General features: G+C 35.1%; 1 protein-coding gene across 2 annotated transcripts in view; it reads left to right on the top strand.

Annotated features, from left to right (window-relative positions):
- The first annotated feature begins 1,722 nt into the window (after window positions 1-1,722).
- The window catches only part of LOC123559795 (uncharacterized), a 67,732-nt gene continuing 42,133 nt past the window's right edge, over window positions 1,723-27,321 (top strand). The window contains exons 1-12 of one of the 2 annotated variants that reach the window (XM_045351896.2): window positions 1,723-1,910; window positions 2,357-2,387; window positions 3,012-3,260; window positions 4,398-4,505; window positions 4,840-5,018; window positions 5,286-6,221; window positions 6,551-7,686; window positions 7,975-8,149; window positions 8,534-8,671; window positions 8,932-9,077; window positions 9,663-9,793; window positions 10,574-11,515. In XM_045351896.2, coding sequence (XP_045207831.2) covers window positions 3,020-3,260; window positions 4,398-4,505; window positions 4,840-5,018; window positions 5,286-6,221; window positions 6,551-7,686; window positions 7,975-8,149; window positions 8,534-8,671; window positions 8,932-9,077; window positions 9,663-9,793; window positions 10,574-11,007 — 3,624 coding nt within the window. In that variant the 5' untranslated portion in view covers window positions 1,723-1,910; window positions 2,357-2,387; window positions 3,012-3,019 and the 3' untranslated portion in view covers window positions 11,008-11,515. Of the gene's footprint in view, window positions 1,911-2,356; window positions 2,388-2,526; window positions 3,261-4,397; window positions 4,506-4,839; window positions 5,019-5,285; window positions 6,222-6,550; window positions 7,687-7,974; window positions 8,150-8,533; window positions 8,672-8,931; window positions 9,078-9,662; window positions 9,794-10,573; window positions 11,516-27,321 lie in introns of those variants that run through there. The other variant, XM_053552249.1, reaches the window with a different exon arrangement.

Raw genomic sequence — 27,321 nt, 5'->3', positions numbered from 1 at the left:
GTAATGCGTTAGTGTCTTCATGTATGCTAAACAGAATATTTAATCAAATTAGCTAATTTATGCTAATTAGATTTGCAACAGTTGAATGACGTATGTTGTATGATTGGAGAATATAGACCACGACATCTACATCTTTAAATCATAATTAATTTAAATGTCAACTAATTATATACACACATGATTACATCTACAGAAATATTAACGATTTGTATAAAAGCATGAATATACCGAAAGGTTGATTAAAAGTATGCGGCGGAAAAATTAAAGCACAAAAAGGCAGGAATAAGATTTTGTTTCCCCAAACACGCAATTGTCATATATTGTATCTCGAAAGTTTATTGATCCGAATAATATAATGATTAAATCATTTAATGAGGTATTATATTTCAAAGTATTCAACCTATGTTTACATCAAAATGACTTTCCAAAAGTGGCATTTTGTAAGTAAGGATTTATAGAACTATGGTGCATGATTTTGTATCATATATGTCACATCGTCTACCATGGTTCAATATAATCATGCCAATAATGTATGTGTACAACCTGCAAAAGTCATGAAATGTTTAAGCACATTAATTTACGGTGTCAAAAAAAAACTGAAAACCATTTTTGCTTTCAGTAAAAACATTTGAAAGTTTGATGTGTAAAAACTGAGGGTCTTTTGTCTAATTGCGATGTTCTAACAACTACTTAAAATGCGATTGCGCTTTAACATGAATAAAATTACTTCAGTCAAAAATTAAAATTGTTTTCTCTATAATAAGTATTAGCATATGATCGGATGATATGTTTATTACCACTGTTCTTCATTTTGATTTAAGATCATGCTACGTGCAGTACAAATGGCAAAACCGCAAGTAGGGTAGCAACGCAGTTTCTGTAACAATATAGCAGGAAGGTCTAATACGTATCCCTCAGTTGTTCCAGAATATAGTAAATAAAAATATCAATAGCTGAAATATATTCAAATAAGTATGTTTAATCAATATTTGCATAAAAATGGAAAAAATACAGATTACTGGGAAAAAATTACTGGGGTACTGACTCTTCATTTCATCACAAAATTAATCAGAAATCAAAAAGTGTCAGGAATCGACTTTTCATACTCTAGTAAACAGCCAAAACCCCTTTAGTTGATTGCGTCGAAGACTCAGTTCCTGGTTATTATCAAAAAATACCGTTAAATTCAGTGAAAATGTCATACAGTCGTGTTGATTAAATTTTTATCTTTACCAACAGCAAACATAATTCAAGCTATAATTTAATGTTCTTTTTTTTCAAATGTTGGCGTTGATCTTGGAAGGAATTTTTCAATCGAAGCCATTTTTTTTTTGTGAATGACGTCAGGTTGCGTGTGCAATCTCGCGGAAATGGCCATCTTTGATATTTTTACACCATTGTTGTTTCTACGAAAACAAACGCATTTTTCTTCCCAAAATGTATGATCAATGTAAATATTTCTATTTAAAATACTTCGAACAGAAAAAAATAGTTCTTCGGCTAACAGTTTATTGTAGACATTACTTTAAGGGTAAAGATAAATATGTTGTTACATTATGAACGTTGCAAAACATGCAAAATATACATGAGTATATTTAACATAAAGAATGTAAGCACGCCATCTATTAATGTGTATGTAGGCACTTATTTTTACCGTCCTTCCACCCGAGTATGCACATTAGTCACGCACCGTTAAAAGCTAATGATTGTTGGTACAGATAATTTCATGCATGATACATTGAAATGCAGACAGTTTATTATAATATTGTGACCCTGAAGTAAATGTTTGAATAAAATAATGCAATCTAATTTCAAAACTAAATATCTTAATTCATTTTTGGATTAAAATAATATATATTTCAGTAATAATTGTGTAATGGAATACAGAGTTATAACTTTCTAATACATAGGTAAACATTTATGTTTTGTTACGGGAGTGCTCATTTCTTTACCACTAGTATTTGACCTTTATCTTTACGCTTCATCTCGTGACCTATACCCTCAAACACGTTACTGTTCTCTTCGTCATTAAGCTTAATCTCTGTTACTTTATTAGGATCGTAAATGTGTTCTCTAACTTGTGTTGTTGTTTTTTTAAGATTAAAGTTGGCATGTATCAATTCAAGATAATGATGTGAATTTATTGATTCAGAAATAGAGCCTGCATGGAAACAGCATAGTGGTTTGGACAGATGATCCAGACCGATGCCTCCGCGCATTGTCAGCTCACGTTCCTTTAAAGCTATGGGAATTGGAGAAATTTGCGACAGATGATCTGACAACTGCGCGATGCGAGTGTCTGATCATGTCGCAAGCATTGTTCTCATGCAGTCATGTTTTTTTTTATGTTGTGAAGCGCTTGTTTACTATTGAAGATCATCAATAAGGTATGTAAAGTTTGTTTATATTTTCTTAGGATCAAAAATGTGCTGCTTAGAGTTTTCTTTTTCTTTTTGAGGGTGTACGTGCCTGTAGCGGTTGATTATTATGGGGATGATCATAAATGTACCTGTAGCTATTGTTTAATTTTTTGAAAAATCAGGAATATGTTTCTAGCGTTATCTTATCTTTTGAAGAAATGTATTGGTAGTGTATTGGTAGTGTTCATTTTCACATGCCTTAATGCCATTCTCTACCATATGTATATTACTCTAAACTGTTTTACATTTACAAAGATTAGGAAGGACAATACTTATTTAAAGACTATTTCAAAATGATTGCTATTTAAGTATCAATTTTCCACACACTTAACTTATATTTTATGGTTTAGCGGACTATTAAAACGCACGTATTGATCGGGAAGTACAAATCTGTGTTAACTGCTTTTTCAAAGCCTCTCGTTAAATTCGAAAGGTTTATTAAAATATAAAGCATCTAAAGAACCGGGCACATTTTTTCAATTATACGATATGTACACATTTGAATGGTTGCATGTCAGACTTACGCTGACTTTTTGTTGAGTTAGACAGTCTATTTAAAAGATAAAACTATCAAATGTGTTTTCCATATAGATTTAAAGATGATGCTGTCGTTTGCCTATATATTACTATATGCTAGTGTGCATGTACAAGGACTGGGAAGGACTATACTAGATGGGGATGTCTTCATTGAATTTATAGGAGCCATTTACGTGGAATCCGGGAACGATTCCAATTCCTCCTGCAGTAACATTGAAGCAGAAACTGTGCAAAATATTCAAGCAATAAAATGGACATTATCAAAGCTAAATGAAGCAAACTACATTCCAAATGTAAAAATAGGTAAACAAATTTATTTTGTTCTGTAGAAACACTTCCGATAAAAAGTAAGCATTATATAACATAAAACCATAAAACGCATAGGGAAACGCTGGTCTAATGGTTAGAGTGTTTTCCGCTCATCCCGGAGGTCTTGGAGTCGAGACCCACTGGGGTCACGACCACACCTTATCTTGTGACACCAGTACTGTTTTTTCCATGAAGCGGACTCGAAGCTTTAAGCTTTCATCACAATCGAGCTAATTGTTTTGTTTTGTTTTGTTTTTTTCGTTAGAGTTAATCAATGTCGCGCGACGGCGTCCAAATTTGATTGAGAACAGATTCAAAGCGACACCCTCGTATATACCATTGGTTTAATTTTTTCAGACTAGTGTAGCAAAAGAAGATACAGATGTAAAATTGCAATGAAAATGTTGTGGATGTTATAAAAGAATATCAAATTAAATTTAGGGTTGATATAAATACTAGAATCGTACCATCTACACATAATTTGGTTAAAATGACATATTTACATCCTCCATTTTCGTTTCATTGAAAATTAAGATTTTCATTTTGTACGACCGTAAAAAGAAAGACGATAAAGTCACTATAACGTTGTTTTGTGATAATGTGCCGCTGTTTTGACGACGTCCATATATAGTGTGGGATGTTAGATGGCTTTTCAAAACAAGGGTGAAATCACCAGAAACGCCAGTCCAATATTAATGAATAAGTGCCGAAGCAAGCCTAGCCAATACTTGCAATTAAGAACAAACCATGAACTACATAAAATGTTATGCATTAATATATATTGTTGTTAACAACAGTTACTGGATAGAAGTCGTTGCTCTTTGTTTACAGCATAGTTCTCGATCGAAAAAGCCATTTCGCAAAAAAAAATAAAATGATGTGATGACGACATTTCTTTTCCGGCACTTCGTAACAATGCGCTTCTATATAAAACTTGCTATAAAGAAAGTCATTGCTTTTACATGTTTCATCTTTTATTTTTGGAAGCGTTCACAAGTTCTAGCTGCAGAACCTGTATAGTTACTAGCCAGTTCCAGTCGGATATCTCTGCACCTACAATCAGCATTAGCTTCATTTAAGTCTAACAAATAATTAGCTATGTATGGCGCTTTCTTTTTTCTTCTGTTGTAGGTTTACGCGTTAGTCAGACTTGTAAAGCAGATGGAGAATCTGAAAGACTAGCTCAACAGCTGGCAGCAGAGCTGTGCTATAGCCGAGAACAAGATGTTAGAATTGTTGGTAAGTTCGGATGCTATCAGTTTGTCATTTCATCTGTCTGGTGTTCAATTTCTTTATCTACCATTTATGCTAAATATACAAAATTTAGTTTACGTCCTATCAGATATTCTCGTTTTCAGTTTCGGCTTTATTAGGCTGTTACTCTAGCTCAGCAGGCCGATGACTGTTCATAAAAACCGATGGATGCTGAAATCGCATACGGATGATATGTAATTGAAAGGAAATTGCCAGTTTTCAATACAGGTCCACTTCTGTCATTGAATATCTGCTAGACTGGTTTGCTGTCACTTTTCTGTATCAAATTGTATTTCTTTCTTTTTAAATAATTTTGTAGGTGTAATTGGGTCGGACTACAGTTCAGAGACCGAGGCGATATCTCGGCTGCTGAGTGCTTTACCTGAAGAGCATCGTCTGCTGCAATTTGGCTATTCCTCTACGTTGGCATCGTTAAGAAACAGCGACATTTATAAAAATTTCTTTAGAACAATTCCACCCGATAATTTGCAGGTTGAGGTAATATTGAAAACTGTTTCTTACGACATTAGGAGACTAAATAAAATAAATAATTGTCTCTGAATTTTGTATAGGCGATACTTAAAATGTAAAGAAAACTTTTCTCAACACTATGTCTTAGCTTACTATAGTACAATGCTATCAAAATATTTACTTGATATAGAACAAATTCCGTTTCTTTCTGGTTCAACGAAAAACAATATATATATGATTGTATAAATAATTTCATTTGAACGTGACGCTTGAATCAATTTATTTCGTTTGAAGGTGATGCTTGAACTTTTGGAAGCCCTAAACTGGACGTACATAGCAATCGTCTACGACGATGATTCATATGGAAGAGGTGGAAAAGACGAACTTCTGGCAAAAAGTAAAGGTCTCGATGTTTGTTTTCCGGTGTTGATTCCAGTAGCCAATACACATAGTCACGTGACGAAGATTGAAACAGACATCAGGGATAAGATCATCGGTGCAGATATACCTATTACTGGGATTCTTGTTTTCGGAAGTTCAGTGTTAGCTGACCATGTCCTTAGTGCTACTGAAAATGTTATTAAAAATAATCCAAATGTTACGCGTCCAGTATTTTTATTTTCCGAAGCTGGTGGATATATCCAAGGAGCACACACTGACATTTCGAAAGGTGCCTTTGTTTTAAGTCCACCAAGAAGACTAATCAGCAAGTTTCAGGAGGAATGGACAAATATCTTTACGGATATAACAACACTGTATCAAGCAACGCAATCAAATACCTGGATTAGAGATGTATACGAAGAAAAGTTTAATTGCACGCTAGCTGAAACTAAGGACGAAAATACCTGTCGCCAAATTTCAGTATCAGAATTCGAGGAGGCTGTCCCGGACTCTGTATACAATCAGTATGCTATCCAGGCAGCAATGATCTTTGCAAAAGTTGTGAAAAATGTCTTTGAAAGGTCATGTCCTGACAATGATCTCTGTGCGGAATTTCTTGACACAAGGAAAACTCCCAGAGATGAGTTCATAAAGGAATTGACAACCATATCAGCTATAAATTTTGACAATTTTGGGAACTTAAGAGAAATAGAGGAGTTTCGAGATCCTGACTTGGTAGTTAATTTCACCGAGTCTGCTGAGATTAACCTTCTTGGTGACTTTCCAGAATATGAAGTCTACAGCCATCAACTATGCCAAGCTGAAACCGAGAGAACGTGTCTGATCAAGGTATGTTGATTGTATCATGAATTATCCAAACTGAAAAAAGCAAACTTTTTTCTATAAATTTCGGTTAGGACACTTTCTGTTTCAGTATGTTCAGAATTGGCATCAAAATACACAATAGCTGAAAAAGATGGTTTCCCTGTATTAGATATTCCCAGATATTTTAAACAAATGCTGTTAATGGTGTTTTTAATAAAATCATCATGACCCGCCAATAACAGTAACCGGAAACACTCATTGTTTCAAAAGTTAGATAGGCACCTGCCATCGTCCTGGCAACTGTCTAAATAAATATTCATGCCGTTGTTTTTCCTTGATTTCATTATCATAAGGTAGCCGAGTACAAGAAATCAAAGGAATTGCATGTCCTCTCCAGAAACGTCAAGGACTACGGCGACAACGGAGAAGAACTATTGTGGCCGAATATTCGTAAAGCGCAATGCCCAGATGGAAGCTTTTGTTCGCTCTGCTTCACAGAACTCGCAGATGAAATCTTATTCATCCCTGGTGACATGTACATTGTTGGAATCGTGCCTATTCACAGTAAAGGACCAACACCATTGCAATGCGGAGATATTAAGAAAGGCGGGCTGGATATTGCTGAAACTATTCGTTTTGCAGTGGCAGAGGCTAAAACAAAACCAGCGGCAAAAATCGGTATCATCATAATTGATAGCTGCTATGACCCGCAAATTATACAGGAAAAAATATTGACATTGCATAAACTTGGTGTGTACATAGACGACAAATTCCTATTTGTTGGTGATAAAATTATTGGCTATATTGGTTCCTGGACGAGTGACGTTAGTATAGCAGTTGCGGAGTTAACATCACGCTTGCAGTATCCGCAAATAAGTTATGCGTCAACAGCACCAGTTTTAAGTAAAAGATCACTATATCCATACTTCCTACGTGTACCAAGTCCGGATGAAAAACAGGCTAAAACTATCTTTGAGATTGTGAAGACAGTTGGAGGAGATTTCATCCAAATAATATTCAGTGCAGGTGCATACGGGGAAGGCGGTCGGGACCTTTTGTTGGACCTGATAAGCGTTTCAGACCTTGATATCTGTGTAGCCCAGACATTGTCTGTTTCTACAACAACTGACGGAGCTGTTGTACTTACTGAACTGAGGCGATTCCCCCAAGCTAAAACTGTGGTTCTGTTTCTTGGGTCATTTGAATTTGCACACATGTTGGGAACATTCAATGCGATTGTTAAAAATGAATTTCTTTACATAAGCTCAGAAGGTTGGGGAACCAGATTCGACGTAAAAGAATACAAAAATCTGATTGGCTCAATTACTGTCACATCCCAACTGACAATAAATGAGAAACTGAAAGACCACATGGAGTTACTAACACCACATCGTTCAAACGTTGACCATTGGGTTAGGTCGTACATAGAGAAGGAATTCGGCTGTTACTTTGAATGGAGTTATGACAAAACGTCGCGAAAGCCATGTCAGTATGTAACGATTATGTCTTTTATACAGTTTTCTTTAACAATTTATACTATTTTTTTATCCTTGCACTATTTTTTCATATTATAAAATATCTGAAATGTTTTTAATATCATCAGGTACTGAAGAGGGTTAATTGATAAAATATTCTGGTTTTTATTTCAAATGTCGTAGTTTCAAAGTGCATAAACATTACTAATTTGGAACAATTCCAAGATTTAGTTGTTTCTGTATATTTATTTCAAATGTAGGGTATTTTTCTTTCGCACTTTTAAATGTTTTCTATTTCACAGAGAAGAAAAGAGTTCTCTTAACGTGTATACTACTGATTTCCGGCTTGACGCTTGGACGCCATTTGCAGAACGCGCAGTCACTGCGTTGTTAGCAGGCGCAGAAACAGTTCTGAGAGATAAGTGTGATGGAGATACAACTACACTCTGTGATATGTACAGGAATAGTCCTCATGATGTAAGAATCTATTTTGAATCTTGACATAGAGGCTTTTTAACGTGTACAGGAATAGAAATTCTGTGAAACTTGACTTGGCTTTTGATGTTTGATACAGAATGTTTGTGAAATACCTCCGAAAGATGATAAATAAACGCAACATAGGCTACATATTAATTGACTGTGACTCACTCCTTTAGTCAGTATATTATACATATTATACACTAAATGCGTGTGGACATGCAATAATTTGCATATTTTTGCCGTGCCAATTGATAACCACTTCCGGACATGCTCCAGATCTGCAATGAGCAACATAGTTTTTAATAATTAATTTATAAGATTATTACTCAGACATTATTTACAAAGAAGCGCATGTATAATATTTGGAAACGTTTTACATAGGTGTTTGAAGCTATTAAAAAGGTCCGATTCCGAGGAACTAACGGCTTCGATACAAGAATATTTGATGATAATGGCGACGGTATTGCAGACTTTCAAATCTATGTTGTTTCGTTAGAAGAAGGTAGTCAGTATAAAAAGGTATGACAACTTTGTTTGTGCGCAGTTATGATACATAGCCATTAAATGGAGACCGACTTCTCTTCTACACTGGAGGGGAATACCATCTTGGATGAGGTATCGAGAGTGATGGATATAAGTTATGTAAATTGTTTCTCTATTTACATAAAATAATTAAGTATAAACTAATAAGATAAATTACCATGTCGGCTTAGAGTACTGTTCTTGCTTTCATGTTGTAGGAATATTTTACTGTTTCAAGTTTAATGTTTCATAAATAGGTCGGTGACAGCTCATTTGGTGCTGATAATGAACAAGTAGTTTTAACATTTCAAACATCCGTGTTCAGTAGTGTTCGTGGTGAACTTGTCAACTCATTGTGTTCGAGAAATATAGAGAAGTGTAATCAATGTTTCCCTCAGTTACCGTAAGTATTTCTTCAGCTTTAGTTTCAGGTAGTTCTTTATTTATATACATTTATAATTAAGCAAACATTAAAGCACATGTATGTATTATTATGTTGGAGAAGCTAAATGGAATATGGCAGCTGGTTAGTTTGGGTAAGAATAAATCCCGGTGTCGTGCAGTATTAAATTCTGAAACAATATTGGCCAATTAGATGAAGCTAGATACAATCTGTTATTTTAGTAAAAGAAAGTCTCGGTGTCGTGCAGGTTTCAATTCTGATGTAGTATTTGCCATCAATGGAAAGTTAGATACAATCTGTCAGAAACTTATTGTGGAAAGAATACGTTAAATGACCAGGTCTCAATTTAGGCACTGTAGAATTAATTTCTGCATTATTTCAAAGTATATTGTATGTTATAGTAACGTAGTGAAAGTAAATAAAACCTTTTGCACAAGATGTAAAACTATGAAATTGTAAATCAACGTTTTTTGTAAGTTACAGTTAGTGTGGTGTAAGTAAAAAAAAATGCACAAGATGTAAAAATAAGAAATCGTTACTCCTGATGAAGGAATTTTGATACAAAAATCGTTATAAATATTTCAGAGAGAAGGACGATGGGAAAAGTTCATCGACTGCTACAATGGTTATCTTAATTGTTCTTGGTGTCGTCTGCTTTGTCTTGGTTGGAATTCTACTGTTCGTCTGCTGTAGACTAGGATTCTGTCTTACGATAGGTCGTTCAACTATTATGAAAACCAAATTTAGCAAACAACTGCTTCTAAACTTGAAACACACTACCGCTTGAGCACCACTTGAGTCACTTTGTAAAACAAAGGCCGTCAAGTTGATTCGTAGATTATCGGTGGTACTACCTATTTGTTCATCACTACCTGGAATAGTATACGGAGGAGAAGCCGATGTCTTCCTCTTCCACTGGAACCGGAAAACGCTGTATAAAACTAAAATTGAGTCGGTATTACAGAAGAAACAAATAAATACATAACTTCAGGATAAACCTTGTCATTAAAAATATTCATATTTTTTATTTGTTCCCATTAGTGGTATAAGATATGAAAACTTCTGCGAAAATTAAGAAAGTTTTCACGTTAATAATGGAGAATATGTATTTCATAAAAGCAGAAAAATATCCTAACGACTAGTAAAATATCTTAACCCGAAATTATACTAGTCTTGTTCGTGCTTTAAACTGACACCACTTAAAGATAATTTCTTTGCGGTTACTGACCCGGTAAAGAAAAAGAGTGACATGAATGTTATTTATTTTGCAATGACATTGTATTCCAATCATTCACACATTGAATCTTGTAATGAACACAAACCAAATAGTACTCTGTTAACTATCATCAATTTGAAAGACAGTTTTTGTCGCATATAAAATATAGCTTTTCATACATATTGTGAATAAATGTACGAATCGATTTATTACTGGTATTCATAAAAGTTAATAAAAGAAACTGCCTTTCGTGTATTTGTATATCGTCTTTTCAATTCAGATAATGGTCGCCTACAAGTTAATGAAACTTATATTACACCTGTATACGGTAAAAAGAAGGAGGAATACAGAGCGAGTAGCTTTCCAGACGATAACTATGACAATATACCTACTCAGACAATTTCATATAGCAGATCACCGATATTACAAACATCCGAGAGCAGCACATCGAGTTTTGATAGCCGGGATACAAGAACACAAGAGGTTGGAAGTGCAGGAAGTACTTCATTAAGCACAATGGGTATTGACAATGAAGCATTCAGCGACAGATCATCTGCAAAAGGAGTAGATAGACAAGATCTGAGTGCACGTAAAGATAGCTATCTTGAACTCGGCTCACGTAAAGATAGCTATCTAAACTCGGACTTGAATCTTAGAGAACATATGTTTACTAAAAATGAACCTTTACCGGCTATTCCTTCAGACAGTGTGTGATCCAACGTTCAGAAACACTTAAAGTTGGTTCAAGCACACAAAGTAATGTGCTACGGTGATAAAGGTTAAAAACAGTAAATGTATGCTAGTATATTGTTTGAAAGTGACAACAGTTTGAATTTAAATACGGATCATCTTCTATTGCATCCCTTGAATCATATTACAATGTATTTCTGTAACTATGAGTTAACACATGTCAAACAGCTAACCCGCCATATTTTGATATTTGCATCATTTTAGCCAAAAGTAGAATATATTGTTCTGCATTATCACACAAACTATCTGACCAATTTTCTTGAAATGTGGACTGTATTGAGAATGAACAGATACAATAACACCAACAAAACATTTAGGACAAAACCTGACAATTAATATGTGTTATTTGGTAATCAATGAGATCACAATGTCAATCAAAGTAGTAACTGACGTGTTACCTCTTCCGATAAGTGTGTTCAAAACAGCATTAAATGTTCTTTTTGTTGCAAAAAATAAAACTTTTAAACGTTCATTGGTGTGTGAGTGTGTACTGTTTCTTTGTAAATACAATGTAACAGATTTTATAGAAATGTTTTATTACTCAGTTGGTCATTGCTGACGTCAGCGCAGGTGTGTCTTATTGCTGTTAGATTGTTAATAGTTCTGTTACCAGTACTTTGTTTACTGTGACTATGACGCGCGTACATTGAAGGCAGTTTCAATGTGCATGTTCCACATAACATAACGTAACATCTATTAATGTACGGATTGGCGTATGTTCTCCGTGACGATTTGATAAAAAACATTGTGTCTAAAATCATTCGTCCTCCACCTCTGATAAATCATGTGGGGAAGTTGGCAGTTACTTGCGGAGAACAGGTTTGTACTGGTACAGAATCCAGGAACACTGGTTAGGTTAACTGCCCTCCGGTACATGACTGAAATACTGTTGAAAAACGGCGTTAAAACCCAAAACAAACAAAACAATGACTGAAATACCGTTGAAAAAACGGCGTTAAACCCAAAACAAACAAAACAAACGTAATAGGATTCCGCTTAACCCTTACCATGCTAAATTTCTATAATGGACTGGTCCATCTTCCAATTTGGGCAGTACCATTTATCATTTGAAGGGGTGTTTACTAAAAATTTACTGACTGAATAGCGAACAGTGCAGACCATGATCAGACTGCACGGATGTGCAGGCTGATCTTGGTCTGCACTGGTCGCAAAGGCAGAATCACTTGCCGCCAGCAGGCTAAGGGTTAAACCGATGCTAAGGGGGATTGAAAGACGTTGCACATTTCATTACCTCTCATGAACATACTCAGTCAAACCATTGTACTTTATTTTTGCTTGGTTGTGTCCTATGCTTTGTAGATCCCACTGGTCAGAGAAAGACCATGACCAAAATAGAGAAAAGTAGAAACTTCACAGGTCGCTCAACACGACAAAAACGAAAATGTTGCAGGCTCAACTTTTCATGCTATTAGTATATCCGAAATTAACACCAAAAAAGCAAACATTATCAATTACTTTTATAAAGGTATCAACACACTGAGATCTTAACCAACAAATGGTATGCTAATCCATAAATCATAGCATTTGCTTTGTCATTTAGGTAGCCTAGACCCTAGAGATTAATTGATCTACTAGATATGTTCTAACTATGTATATTTATACTGCAGTCATTGAATCATTATTTTTACTTATTATAAATAGATGCGTGTTTACACAGCAGTCCGCGCACAATTCGTTTTGTTTAAGAAATAATCTATAGCAAAAGAGTGCTTTAACACTATTTATGCACGATGCGTGATTATACGTCGCGCGTAATAATGTCACGAGGGCGCAGCCCGGGTGAAATTATTTGAACGACGTATTACCACCCGAGTGCATAAATAGTGTTAAAACATGCTTGTGCTGTAAATTATTTTGATTTTAATATGCCCTTAATATAAAACAGTAGATAATATTATGGAAGCGCTCTTTCATGGTCGCAACAAACAATGACGTCACCGCGCGTTAACGTGACGTCATTATAGCGTAAGAGTGTTTTAACAGAGACAAGCATATTAGAGTAAGTAACTGATCCCTTCTAAACACCGACAATTGGTTAGGGGAGCGGGCCGGGACCAGCAAAATGTGTTCGTTAAAGCCATGTAGCGGACAAGCTCATTATAAACATCATAAATTAAATTAAAGATAAGCACAGTCTTCACTAAAAGAAACTAAACAATATAGATAGAATCTTTACTTTATTAAAATATTCCATTATCCTTTGTTTGTGTCTTCTCCTTAGTCAGTAATGTCTGTTGTGCTGATTGCATTTTGAATGTGTGACATTAGAGTGCCGAGTGTTTCAGCTGAGTAAAACATGTTTAAGGCACCACTACATTTTCACAAGGAATGTATAATGTCATATATTCTTGGTTTTTTTCCAGCACAGGCTGAACCGAAAGATAGTGTCTGTAGTGCTGGCTAAGGATGCATGACACCTTATTTTACTTCATTTTCGTTTCCTATTAAATTAATACCTTAAAAATATATAAAACTCACTATCTTAGGACTGCTACTTTAAATATTAATTTCAATACTTAAAATGTATGCAGATCGCTGTCTGTAAACTGCCACCTTTAAAATTCTTGAATATTATAGTGAATACTGAATTGATAGAACTGTTAATTCTGAATTAATTTTGTATTATAACATTATCGGATTGTTGTGGTACTTGATGCTTTAGAGTGGTAGTGCTAAACTATTATACTTGCTTCATTTGAACATTCGGATGTGGTGACTTTGTGTTTACATTTAAATTTGGAATATTTGAATGGCACTTTTCTGCGTGCCAGTTTTCATTTCATTATTACGGCTTGAAATTACAAGATTCATGAATACAGGGTGAGGGTCCCTGTCTATAAGGGCCACGCCAACCTAACAAATAAATACAAAATAAACAATAGTAAAGTAGGGTAATCTAATAAATTGCGAACATGTACCTTTTATACACGTACGTTTAAGCAGTAATTATATATACAATGTATATCAGTTTGCTGTACATATAATGTTTATAATGAGCTTGTCCGCTACATGGCTTTAACGAACACACTTTGCTGGTCCCGGCCCGCTCCCCTAACCAATTGTCGGTGTTTAAAAGGGATCAGTTACTTATTCTAATATGCTTGTCTCTGTTAAAACACTCTTACGCTATAATGACGTCACGTTATCGCGCGGTGACGTCATTGTTTGATGCGACCATGAAAGAGCGCTTCCATATATTATCTACTGTTTTATATTAAGGGCATATTAAAATCAAAATAATTTATAGCACAAGCATGTTTTAAAACTATTTATGCACTCGGGTGGTAATACGTCGTTCAAATAATCTCACCCGGGCTGCGCCCTCGTGACATTATTACGCGCGACGTATAATCACGCATCGTGCATAAATAGTGTTAAAGCACTCTTTTGCTATAGATTATTTCTTAATTCTAATATGATTTTCTCTCTTAAAACACGCTTACGCTAGAATGACGTCACGTTAACGTGCGGTGAGGTCAATGTTTTTGTTGCGACCAAGAAAGAGCACTACTATATTTTATCTACTGTTTTAGATTAAGGGCATATTAGAATCGAAATACATGTAGTTTATACCAAAATCGCATTTTAACACTATTTATACACTCGGACGGTAATACGTCGTACAAATAATTCCACTCGGGCTGCGCCCTCTTGAAATTATTACGCCCGACGTATAACCGCCCATCGTGCATAAATAAGTGTTAAAACACTCTTTTGCTATAAATAATTACTTAAATAATCCTGAAAATGTGAAAAATTGAAATCATACGCCTTCATATTTACTATTGAAATTCTCTAAAAACTCACAATTCAATGTCAGAATTTGATAAATTTGACATTTGAAAAAGTTTGTAAACTAAGCACACCTAAAAGCTTTTGAAGATATGTATTATTACACTGCAGTAGAATTTTGTCTCGCATAATGATTAGATATAATGTGTTAGTATCATATATCATGAATATGATGATTGTACTTAAATGAATATAGAATTATAAATTATTCCACGGCCACAAGGTTGTAGCAAGTAAAATGCAATGTCATACGATATGCAAGTCTATGTCTGAGGACCATTTGAGCCACACCATGAGAAAACCAACATAGTGCGTTTGCGACCAGCATGGATCCAGACCAGCCTGCGATTCCGCGCAGTCTGGTATGGATCCATGCTGTTCGCTTTCAAAGCCTATTGCAATTAGAATAACTGTTAGCGAACAGTATGGATCATGACCAGACTGCGCGGATGCGCAGGCTGGTCTGGATCCATGCTGGTCGCAAACGCACTATGTTGGTTTTCTCATGGCACGTCTCATTTTACAATAGAATAATTATTATAATGTTCTTTCATTATGATTGGTGATTACATATTTTCAATGGCCTAAGAGTAATAGCAACAGGAAGTCATAAAACTTAAATTACATGGATCATAGTTCTTAATTATCAAATCAAGATTACTGTACTGTAATTTAAGTTTTATGTACTTCCTGTCAGGATCCATACTGTTCGCTAACATTTATTCTAAAAATACTATATAGCTATTTATATCATCAGATTAAGATACTGCGTGCTGTAGTCATGTAAGAAATAGTCATGTTTGTCTGTTTGTTTATTTTGGGTTTAACGCCGTTTTTCAACAGTATTTCAGTTATGTAACGGCGGGCAGTTAATCTAACCAGTTTCCATGGATTCTGATTCTGTACCAGTACAAACATGTTCTCAGCAAGTAACTGCCAACTTAAATCAAATGTAGAGGAGGACTATTCATGGATAAAGTAGTAAAACCTATATGATTGTTTGAAGAAAGCAAAATCAATTTGATTAGCATTTAGCCTGCTATATTTCTACAATGGACTGATCCAATTTGGGCTGATCTTGGTCTGCACTGGTCGCAAAGGCAGACTCACTCGCCGCCAACAGGCTAAAGGTTTAAGTGTAAAGTGATACAGGAAACACAGCATATGAGCCGTGCCATGAGAAAACCAACATAGTGGGTTTGCGACCAGCATGGATCCAGACCAGCCTGCGCATCCGCGAAGTCTGGTCAGGATCCATGCTGTTCGCTTTCAAAGTCTGTTGCAATTAGAGAAACTGTTAGCGAACGGATCCTGACCAGACTGCGCGGATGTGCAGGCTGGTCTTGATCTATGCTGGTCGCAAACCCACTATGTTGATTTTCTCATGGCACGGCTCATATACGTAAGTACAGTTTATCCCGTACCCTGCTAAATTTCTATGATTAATTTGTCCATCTTTTAGTTTGAACAATACCATTAATTGTTAAAAGGGGTGCAGGTTTTGATTCCTATTCTGGTATTCTTTTTTGTAACACAGGGTTTATGATACTGACTGTCGGTTATGATAATTGCATGTCTCATACAGTTTTTATACAGAAACCATTAAATTGACAAAATAGCAAACAATTTGCATCTTTTCCACCTAAATGCTAAAGACACAATGTAAAATGAAGCTAAACTTCCTTATTCATTTGATTCATACGCATATGCTTTCTTCCGAAGAGAAAATTCTTTATTATCTGGCATATATCATTACTTCTTTTGCAAGTTTTGCGGTATAATAATAACTAGGTCTCAATCGTGCAACATCGGGCATTTCCGTATTCTCCGGTAGCATAAAGGCCGAGGTGATCAGAGGTGATCAGATTGAACTAGGTCTATCAATAAACAGGATAGAACAGAATAAAAAAATATTGTATGTGAAAATTGTCTAAATTAAAATTTGGTAAGTTTACATTTTTTAATTTAATTCAATTCATTTAAATAGAAGTACTTTTAAGAGAAAAAAAATCTATTTATATCATCAGATTTAGATACTGAGTGCGGTAGTCGTGTAAAGAATATTCACATTTGTGTGTTTGTTTGTAATGGGCTGAACGCCGTTTTTCAACAGTGTTTCAATTAAGTAACGGCGGGCAGTTAACCTAACCAGTGTTCCTGGATTCTGATTCTGTACCAGTACAAACCTGTTCTCTGCAAGTTACTGCCAACTTCCCCACATGAATCAGAGGTGGAGGTGGAACATTCATGGATAAAGTGAAAAACCAAAAAACCAATATGACTGTTTGAAGAAATAGTAGTGACTTTCTGACTTAAAAAATATTAACCTTGACCCCCCCCCCCCCGTACAACAATATAACTTACATACCAAAATGTTCGTAAAAGTTTGAAGTTTATGAAACTACTGGCATAAATCGGCATAAATGGTGGCATTTTGAGAAATCCAAGATGGTCCAAGATGGTCGCCAAAAAATTAGAAATATCATTTTTTCAGCTTTGTTGACCCCAATGTTGCACTTTATGATTTTAATTATGTATTATGTCTTTATATGCACGATTAAACATTAGAACTACATTATTTAGTTGTTTTTATATACATTTCTGTAAATTTCGCAAAAAAGTAGAAATTTGTCCCCTCAGAATTGGTTAAATTTAGGGTATAGGGTGCTATTTTTAACAGCAGGTAAAAGGATATGACAAAAAGTGTAAGTGTTTATGCTCAGATATGAAATGTAACATTCAGGTAATGAAAATAAATACACAAAGTTAGAAAAAAATTGTTCTTTTTTTTAATTCATAAGCTTTTATAAGTGGGTGGGGTAATTTGGCATGAATTTTAGAAGTAAATGTAAATGGTTAATATGACAAGAAGATGTAATTTCCTATCAGCTCCAATCATATGTATATATAATGTTGAAAACATGCTATATTTGGGTAAGAAGAATGTATAAACTATTATGTAGAATCCATGCTTGCTTTCAAAATGGCCACATTTTTCAGTGAAAATAGCCAGAGTTACGAGCACTGAGCATATGTTGTGTTATCTGTTCTGACTTAAGTCACCTATTCTTAACCTACACATGATTTTATTGTTATAAACACATGAAGCATTTAATAAGAAATTACCTACCAGTATTTATGGAACAAACTGGGCTGTGCCTTGTTTGATCAAGATTAACTCATTTGGATGTTGTCCTATGAAATAAGACGAAGAATAGCCGATTATTGGGAATGGAAAACACTGGTAAGTATTATTGATCTTATATGTCCGCCTCTGTTTCATTTACTATCATTTTAACACTTATTGTGTTTCTGCAACATTTTTTGTTGGCTACATATAGTATTTTGGGGTAGAACCAAATTGTTGAGGTACAAATAGCCACATCACCGGTAAAAGTTTGGAAGTGGGAAAGTTCAAATGAATAAATGTAAACAATGTAAATTGAGAAGAAAATATTTTACAATTATTGTTCCTGATAGATTTTACAATGATACACAATGTCAATGTGATAGAATATTGAAACCCAGAATGTAAACAGTGCATGACCTTGTCAAATTTGATAAAGAAACAAGAATCAAAAATGGGATTAAAACAAGCAGACAATATCAAAATACTTTCATGAATTATTTGTTCAAATGAATAATTTGTTCAGACATAGATTTTATTGGTTTTTGTTCATAAAATTAAATTTTAATACATGCGGTGCATATATAAATATTTCCCCGTGTAAATTAGCCTATCCCGTATCACTTATACTTATATTTTAAAAAATATTTTACCAAAAATAACGGCCTACTGATGCTATTTGCAAATGCATCGCCCTAATAATTTTGCACAGCAAGCAATCTTTTAATATTTAGGCCTGATAGAAAATCAAAGCACTGAGAGCATGTACCAGAGTGCAGAGATGACTCTGTGCACGTGTATGTTTAATGCACTCCAGTGGCCAGAGAAAAGCATTTCATACCTTTTTTTTTAATTCTTCATTACGTCTAAGTATTCTGTAAATTGTTGTATAATGACAGGAGTACATGCTTGGTTGTCACTATTTCTTCCTATATTGTTTTCCTTCTTTTCCAGGTTTTGTGAATAAGTAAAATGGATACATCTACATCTGAACCCAAGAAAAGAAGACTGTGTTTTGATTCTAACAAATGTTGTTTTTGTAATAAACGTTTCAATAGCAATAAAACAGTACTTGACCCAGAAAAATGTGACTCTACTGTCAATATGCAGAGACAGAAACGATGCATTTTCTGCTAGTATCATTGCTTTTGAATCTAAAATACGTTCAGGAGAAACATGTATCTACTATCATAAAGCTTGTCGTGCAAAAACTGTCCATCCATTTTATAACAAAGTGGGAGATAATGGATTCCCGACTGAATCTAAACTTTTTGAAGAAGAAAGTGCATATACCAGATCAAAAGTCAACGTTCCTGATTTTAGTTGGAAGGAAAACTGTTTAATTTGTGGCCAAAAAATGTAACTTAAAGCACAGAGCTAAGTGGTCAACTGTTGAGGGGTCAGTCAATGAAAATTCAAAATTGTACTCAAAATTAATCGAAACAGCTGAAGTGAAAGGAGATAAAGAGTTCTATGCAATGTTACTAACTACAAATGGCGATCTGGTGGCAGATGAAGCCCGGTATCACAGGAAGAAAGGGTGTCTAGCTAGCTATATATCTGATAAGAACAATATCACATTTAAAAGTCAACCAGACAAGGGTAAGTTAATAAAGGCTTGTGAAGTTTTGAAAGCAGAAATTAAATCTCAAGTTGAAGAGGACAAAACTGTATATGAAATGTCATATTTAAAAAGCCGTATAAGTGAAATTTGTGAATCATCTGGCGACAGAATTGGTTCAAGCAAAGTCAATGCTAAATTCATAAAGAAAGCTCTAGAACGTATATGGCCAGAAGTCAAGTTCATTAGTACACCTGGTTTGACCGATTTATTGTGCTCAAACCAACATACAACATCTGAAGCCCTGTCAAAGAATGTTGATCTTGAAAGATCTCTCACTGAATTAAATGAGCAGGATGAGTGTTCCACAGAATTACTCGATACTTTTACTGACCCAGATAAGGATGAAATTTCGGTCATCCACCAAGCTGCTATGATTCTCCGAAACAGATTATTAAAGACTGAGGGTCTTAAGGGAGAATACTACTCGTCTCGGGAACTAAGCATTGAACATCAAAAAGACTTCTTGGATCCCCTGCTTTTGAAATTTGTGGCCTGGTTAGGTAAAACAAATAGCGCAAATGAGGAAATTGATAAGAAGACCATTGCTGTTTGTTCTGATTTAACAACACTTGTCAAGCCAGTTATTATACCAAAGCATCTTGGACTAACAATGTATTTACATCACTCGTATGGGAGCAAGAAACTCATAGAGGATTTAAATTCTCATGGTTATACACTGCCCTATACTGAGGTCCGACACTTCCTGACTTCTGCAGCTATATATTTGTCAGGTAACCAACAGCAGACCCTATCAGGTATAATATTGTTTTCTATTCGTTTTATGATAAGTACATATGTAATACAGCTCCACCTATTATTGAGGTTTGTTTTACGCACTTCATGTTTAAATCAAGATGTTTCGTTCTAATTATGAACGTCATGTCCTCCCAAAGTTGTTTTATGTTATGAAACAGGTACAAAACGTGTACACATACCAGTAATATATTCAAGAAACAGTTTCAATTTAAACACTTTACAATGATAATAAAAAGGTGATGATTAAGATTCAGTTTACTGACAGGTAAGTACAAATGTATACGTTATGTACATTTAAACAAGACTGATATAGCTAAATATTTTTATTCAGGAGGAATCGTACCGTCTGATCTGAGTGTACACAGTATTGAAACACGTGGTCCAAGAGAACTTCTAGTAGCCTCAGCAGACAACTGGGATCATAACGAAAACACACTGAGCGGTAAAAGATCGACACACGCTATGACTAGTATCTTGGTTTCAACAACTCCTACACAACCACAGACAGCGGTCAGAATCCCACGAGTTCAAAATCGTTCAGTTGATACTTCATTGCTTCCAGGTATATTTAATATTATTATTTTTGTGCTTCTTTAGAATCTCATATTGTAGCTTAACTTGCAAAATAATGAGATAATGCACACTGTCCGAGTTTGATGAGAGCCTTCCTTTTTTTCTATAAAGTTTTCATTGATGACAATTCTGCCCATTTCCAATAGTATATGTTATAACGCTGTATCACATGTTGCTTTTTTTCAATAAAGCTTTGTTCTGTATAAAATGTACATGTACATCTAAGCGTGGCCATGCAGGGTAACTAATACCCCAGTCACACATTTGGCGCGGATAGCTACGCCTTGCCACGGATAGAAACGTAGTAATCCGCTTCGATCCGTACCTTAGCCGTACCTTAAAGTAGTAATCTGTATCAGTCCGTACCAGTCTGTACAGCTCAGGTACGGATCAATACAGATTACTACGTTTCTATCCGTGGCTAGACATAGCTATCCGTGCCGTATGTGATACTGGAGTATAAAGCTCTCTTACAAATCAGATAGCCTCATGTGTCCAATGCTTGTTCTATTACTTACATCTCATGTTTATTTTATTTAGGTTCTGGACTGTCACAGACACTATTATACAGTTAACCTACTACTAGACCTAGTCCATTGCAGCCGCCTGTAACACTAGACGAGCTCGCCTGCCCGGAACCACACAGTGCAAAAGTCCTTAGACTGAAGGAAATAATGTACCACATGAGTAGAGCCACTTTGGCAAGTCCCTGTGATGACAGAGCAGAAACTATACCTCCGTGGACTGTGTTCCAATCTTATGTACAAAATGACAGCTTCAGTGAAACTGCTGAAATAGTTTTTAATCCCATTATAATGGCAACACCTAATGATTACAACACTGTGTACACTATTCTAAAACGAACCAAAGAACAAATCAATGCATTAGGTCGATCTGTTTGCCCAATTATTTTTAGTATGGGGTTACTTACAAAAGCCCTTGAAATTGTGTGGGCCCGACCAACTGAATTGAAAGGGGTTATCCCACTTGAAGGCGGCATGCATTTCGTGATGTCTGTTTTTGCTGGCATTGGTTACTTATATGGTGATGCTGGCTTGAAAAACCTCATGGTGGAGTCTGAAGTTTTTGCAAGGTTGACAGCAGAACATATTCTATCAGGAAAAGATTTTGACAGAGCCATGCGTTCAATGTTAGTTATTGATGAGGTTCTAAATCGTAGGTTTTTTCATCAGTTTCAAATATGGGCTGAAGCAAATTCAAAGCCTTTGCCCGCTGTCTTATTTGATAAGCTAAAAGCTTCAAATGTCTCTTCTAGGGTTCAGGACGAAACTGTTCTAGAAATATTAGAAGCAATTGATTCTTAACTTCTCCCTCTTGTTGAGCAATTTAGATTGGAAGGAAGAGCTGTATCTCCTTTATTTAGATTTTGGGACGATTATATTCAAGAAGTCTCCCTTCCACTAAAACTTTACCTTGCGTCATCAAGGCATGGACACTGGGAGGTTCACAAGTTTTCTCAAGCAAAACTTTTGCTATTCTTATTTGCTGCAAATCGTACAGTGTACTCCAGGTTCATGCCTTATCTAGTCCTTCAAATTAATCGACTCCCTATTGAGTTAGCAGAGAGTTTTGAGAAAGGTTCGTTCGTAACTAAACTAACAAGTGGTTCATTCAATGCTGTTTGGTTTGACTATGTTTTAGAGGTAACGGAAAACAAAGCTTTGAAACCATCCGGCGGAATTATTGGCATCACACATACTGACAGTGCTTTGGTTCGCTGGTTTCTGTCTCGACCATTGACGGCAAAATATGCTGTTTCATACTCTTGTAGTTCTGATGATGACCGAAGTAACTTGCACAACAAGCATCACACTGATACACCTTTCCACAAGAATGCATACAACGAGGCTGTGAATAAAATGCTTATAATGTTTGACGAGAACTTTATTGACCCATTTTCTGTGTCCAGTCCGACCTCAAAGTTGCTTAATTTTGCGACAGGTATTGAAATCCCTGACGCTGTTGAGAGTAGTTTACTGTCATGTCACGACCCGGATAGAAAGATGCTGAATGACTTAGTGAGCGAAAGGCTTATTCATTATGAAACTTGCAAGCCTTCAAAAGAGTTTTTTGACCCACTGCCAAGGTCAAAACTTAAAACAATTAGGAGATCAAATCATGCTGTTAATGTTTATTCAAAGGTTGTCAGTATAAATGGGGAGGAAATGTATTTAAGACTGTTGGCCATCAATGCCCGCAAGAAAGTACCACTTGAACGAATACTTTCATTTAAAAATGCTCCTGTACCATTTAATTTGATTTCTGATGATGGAGACATGATGTCAACGAAGAAGTCTTATTTTGGTGAGAAGCTAGAGAAACTTGCTGGTTATGATTTGATTGCCTCAAGTGTTTCTGATCCTGACTGTATTGTTTTTGATGCTATGGCTATTGTTCAAATGCTCCAACCTTCTAAAGATCAAAAACAGACATACATTCAGATGGGTTTTGGAGCTATATCATTAAAAGCAGTTTGCATTGTAAACAGGTTCATGTTGTCTTTGACCGATATTTGACAGATATAGCCAGACACGCCAGAAACGTGGTAACACTAGTACCACTGCGCCAGTTGCTATGCAGAAGAACATGTTGATTCCTGACTGGAAGAGAGTCTTTACTAGCAACAAAAGCAAGAATGAGTTAATTAAGCTGTATACAAGGTATTTGACAGTAAAATTGTCATAATCTGCTTGAGACAGGTAAAGTTATTTTTGTTTCAGGCGGTATGGATGATAAAGCCCTACGAGTCTGTTGTAGTGCTGTTTCTTTTGTTTATCAAATGGAATCACGTCAGGAAGAAGGTGATGGTAGAATGATATTACACTTTGCATATGCATCCAGTCTTGGCACCAAGAAGGCCGTTGTTGTTAGTCATTAAGTCCATTTTCCACTCATATGAATGAAATTTAGCCATATATTGGACCATTTTCAGTGTAAGTGGCGGCCATTTTGGAAGCCATATTTGATTTTCGCTTTCAAATAGATCATTCCTTTTTGCCTAAATGTTGCATATATATATATACTATGCACACAGAGCAACCAAAGCTAACAGGTAAAGTATATTAAATAGTTTAAAAATATAACATGTAAAGATAGACCCTAAAATTTTCAATGATAGTAATACATTAAATAAAATCTAGAAATTGATTTCCAAGTCCTTGAAATAACCAAAAATGATTTCACAAAAATAAATGTGAAGTTTATGATAGTTTTGTTAATATCAATAACAGAAGTTTTAATTTTTAATTTAAAGTTGTGATCCACAAAGAATGACAACTCTTGCCTTGGGCTAGTACTTATAGGCAGAGATATCTATTAGTTTACTTCCCTTGCAATTACACAATTGAATGGAAAATGAAAACTGTTTTAGACACAATATCATACATTTTTGCACAACAAAAACATTAAGGATTTATTCATTTGTGTTTGATTTACCCCTCAAAACATGGTTCCTATGATTCTGTCAACTTGCACATGGTAAAAAATTAACTTTTAACAAGCAAATAATAAAATGAAGTACTAGTAAGTAACTAATAGTGCAGATAATACAGTTTTGTTTGTATCAAAATGTCACAATAGAATCACTTTTGTAATACAGAACACCTGGTAGGATTAGTAAAGGTGCAATTATATTGATCTCTATTTCCTATGCCTATAAAATGTACCAGTGTATGCATTTATTTCTAAAACGCATGCAAAATTACCCCACCCACTTATGAAAGCTTATGGATTCAAGTATTTAACCTCTTTTCTTATGTATTGTAACTATTTTTATTACCTGAAGGTTACAGTTGACTTCCAAGCAAAAATCTGTTCAAATTTCGTATACCCCTTTGTTTTGGTGTTAAAAACGCCACCCATACCTTAAATTAAACCATTTTTTTTTTTTGGCAAAATTTTGTCAATTTTTTGGCAATATGGATAGAAAATTCACAAAATTTATCAATAAATGGTCATATTAGTATGTATTCCTGCATATTTAACACATAAAAATTAATCAAAATCATTATGTGCAATAAAGGGGTCCACAAAATTACAAAAAAAACGATATTTTTAATTTTTGGCGGCCATCTTGAACGCCATCTTGGATTTCTCAGAATGCCACGATTTATGCCAATTTATGCCGGTGGTTTCGAAAACTTCAGTCTATTACGAACATTTTGGTATATAACTTATCTTGTTGTACGGGGGGTCCGGGTAACTTTAAAAATAGAGCCCTGTTGACTCGGTTGTCACCCTACTAAAAGCAAAAGTAACCCTTAACCTGCTAAATTTCTATAATTAACTTGTCCATCTTTCAATTTGGACAATACCATTAATTGTTAAAGGGATGCTTACCAAAACGATACTGACTGAATGGCGAACAGTGCAGATCATGGTCAGACTACACGGATCTGCAGTCTTACCATGATCTGCACTGGTCGCAAAGACAGGTTTTGATTACTACTGTGGTCTTCCTTTGTAGCACAGGGTTTATGATGCTGACTCGGTTATGATAATTGCATGCCTCAATCAGTTTTTATACAGTGACCACTAAATTGACAAAATAGGAAACAGTTTGCATCTTTTCTACCTAAATGCTAAATACACAATGTAAAATAAAGTTGAATATAAATGTCAACATTTTCAGTAGTGTTTTTGTTGTTGTTGTTGTTGTTTTTTCTTTTTTCAGGTAAACTTCCTTGTACATTTGAGCCGCGCCATGGGAAAACCAACATAGTGGGTTTGCGACCAGCATGGATCCAGACCAGCCTGCGCATCCGCGCAGTCTGGTCAGGCTCCATGCTGTTCGCTTTTAAAGCCTATTGGAATTGGAGAAACTGTTAGCGAACAGCATGGATCCTGACCAGACTGCGCGGATGCGCAGGCTGGTCTGGATCCATGCTGGTCGCACACCCACTATGTTGGTTTTCTCATGGCACGGCTCATTTTATTCATACGTATTTACTTTGTTGAACGTTTTATTATCTGGCTGTATTTTTCAAATGGATAACATGACATCATCTACCGCATGTATATTACTATATGCCACTTTGCATTTATCTGCTGAGGATCATTAATTTGTTGTGTAGTTGTTTTTTTTTTTGTATGATCATAAGTATTGTCTGTAAGCATTGACCTGGCACTCATTAATCTTCGCCAATATTTTCGGGCGTTTTCGTTATTTTACGTGATATTTGTGTCCTGAAAATATCTAGATTTATCAAAATAATCAATTTAGAAGACCAACGGCATAGTGGTGTAGTGGTAAGCTCTCCGACTTGAAAACACGTTACCATGGATTCGAATTCTTTTCTAACCATTTTTTAAAATATAATTTCTTGTGTTTGTATTTGTATCTATGATTATATATTTTTTATGAAACATTGCATTTTGTGTCGCTAACAACAGTTCTTTGAATTGTCCGTTGAAGAATGAATGAATGCTTGTCCGGTCCTGAAGATTTTAAACGACATTTTGTAGAACGGTTTTATGTACGTAGAAGAATGGTAATCGATAGTAGAGTAGTTCGTTGATAAATCATGATAAGTGTGACAAGTTTCCGTCTGTTACAGATAAAATAAAAAAAACAATATGGTCAGACAGAAAACTCGAACACTCAACCCTGAGATTAATGGCAAAACGCTTTGTCCGTACAACTATATCTGCACATGATACATGATGGTATATAATTGGCTTTTCAATAGTTATATCGTTGTTTAGGTTCGGACACCGAAAATTGACTTACGGAAACATACGGAATATTCATGAGTGCCAGGTCAATACTTACGGACATGTAAGTTTTGTGTTTTAAGGCGTTTGTTTAATTTTTAAAGATCGTTAACATAATGTGTAGCGTTTGTCTGTATTTTGATGGTCATAGGTGTGTAAGTTTTTGTGTTGTGTAGCGTTTGTTTATTTATTTTTTTATTTTTTTTTTGAAGATCATTAATATGGTTTGTAGCGTTTGTTTAAATATTCTTAGGATAATAAATGTATTGCTTAGAATTTTCTTTTATCTTCGGAGGATTTATGTATTTGTAACTATTATTTACTTTTTGCATATCATGAATATGTTTTTAGCTTTTTTACTTGTTTTCTAAAGATTATAAATGTCTTGGCAGTTTTTAATTCAAGATGGCTATATGCCATTCTCTACCACATGCATATTACTACTGTAAGCTGTTTATGCACTTGCAAGGACAAGGAAAGGCAATTTAGATTTTAAAACTATTTCAATAATTGCTTTACCGGTATCACTTAGGTGTATCTGAGTGTATGGTTTAGCGGATTAATCGTAAGTATTGATAGGGAAGTAAAACTTTATAATATCTTTTTTTCAAAGAGTCACATTAAATTCAAAAGGTTTAGTGAAATGCAAATG

This window comes from Mercenaria mercenaria, chromosome 10 (assembly GCF_021730395.1).
Source record: "Mercenaria mercenaria strain notata chromosome 10, MADL_Memer_1, whole genome shotgun sequence".
Classification (NCBI taxonomy): Eukaryota; Metazoa; Mollusca; class Bivalvia; order Venerida; family Veneridae; genus Mercenaria; species Mercenaria mercenaria.
The sequence above is the reverse complement of the archived record's forward strand: the minus strand, read 5'-3'. Positions and strand labels throughout refer to the sequence as shown.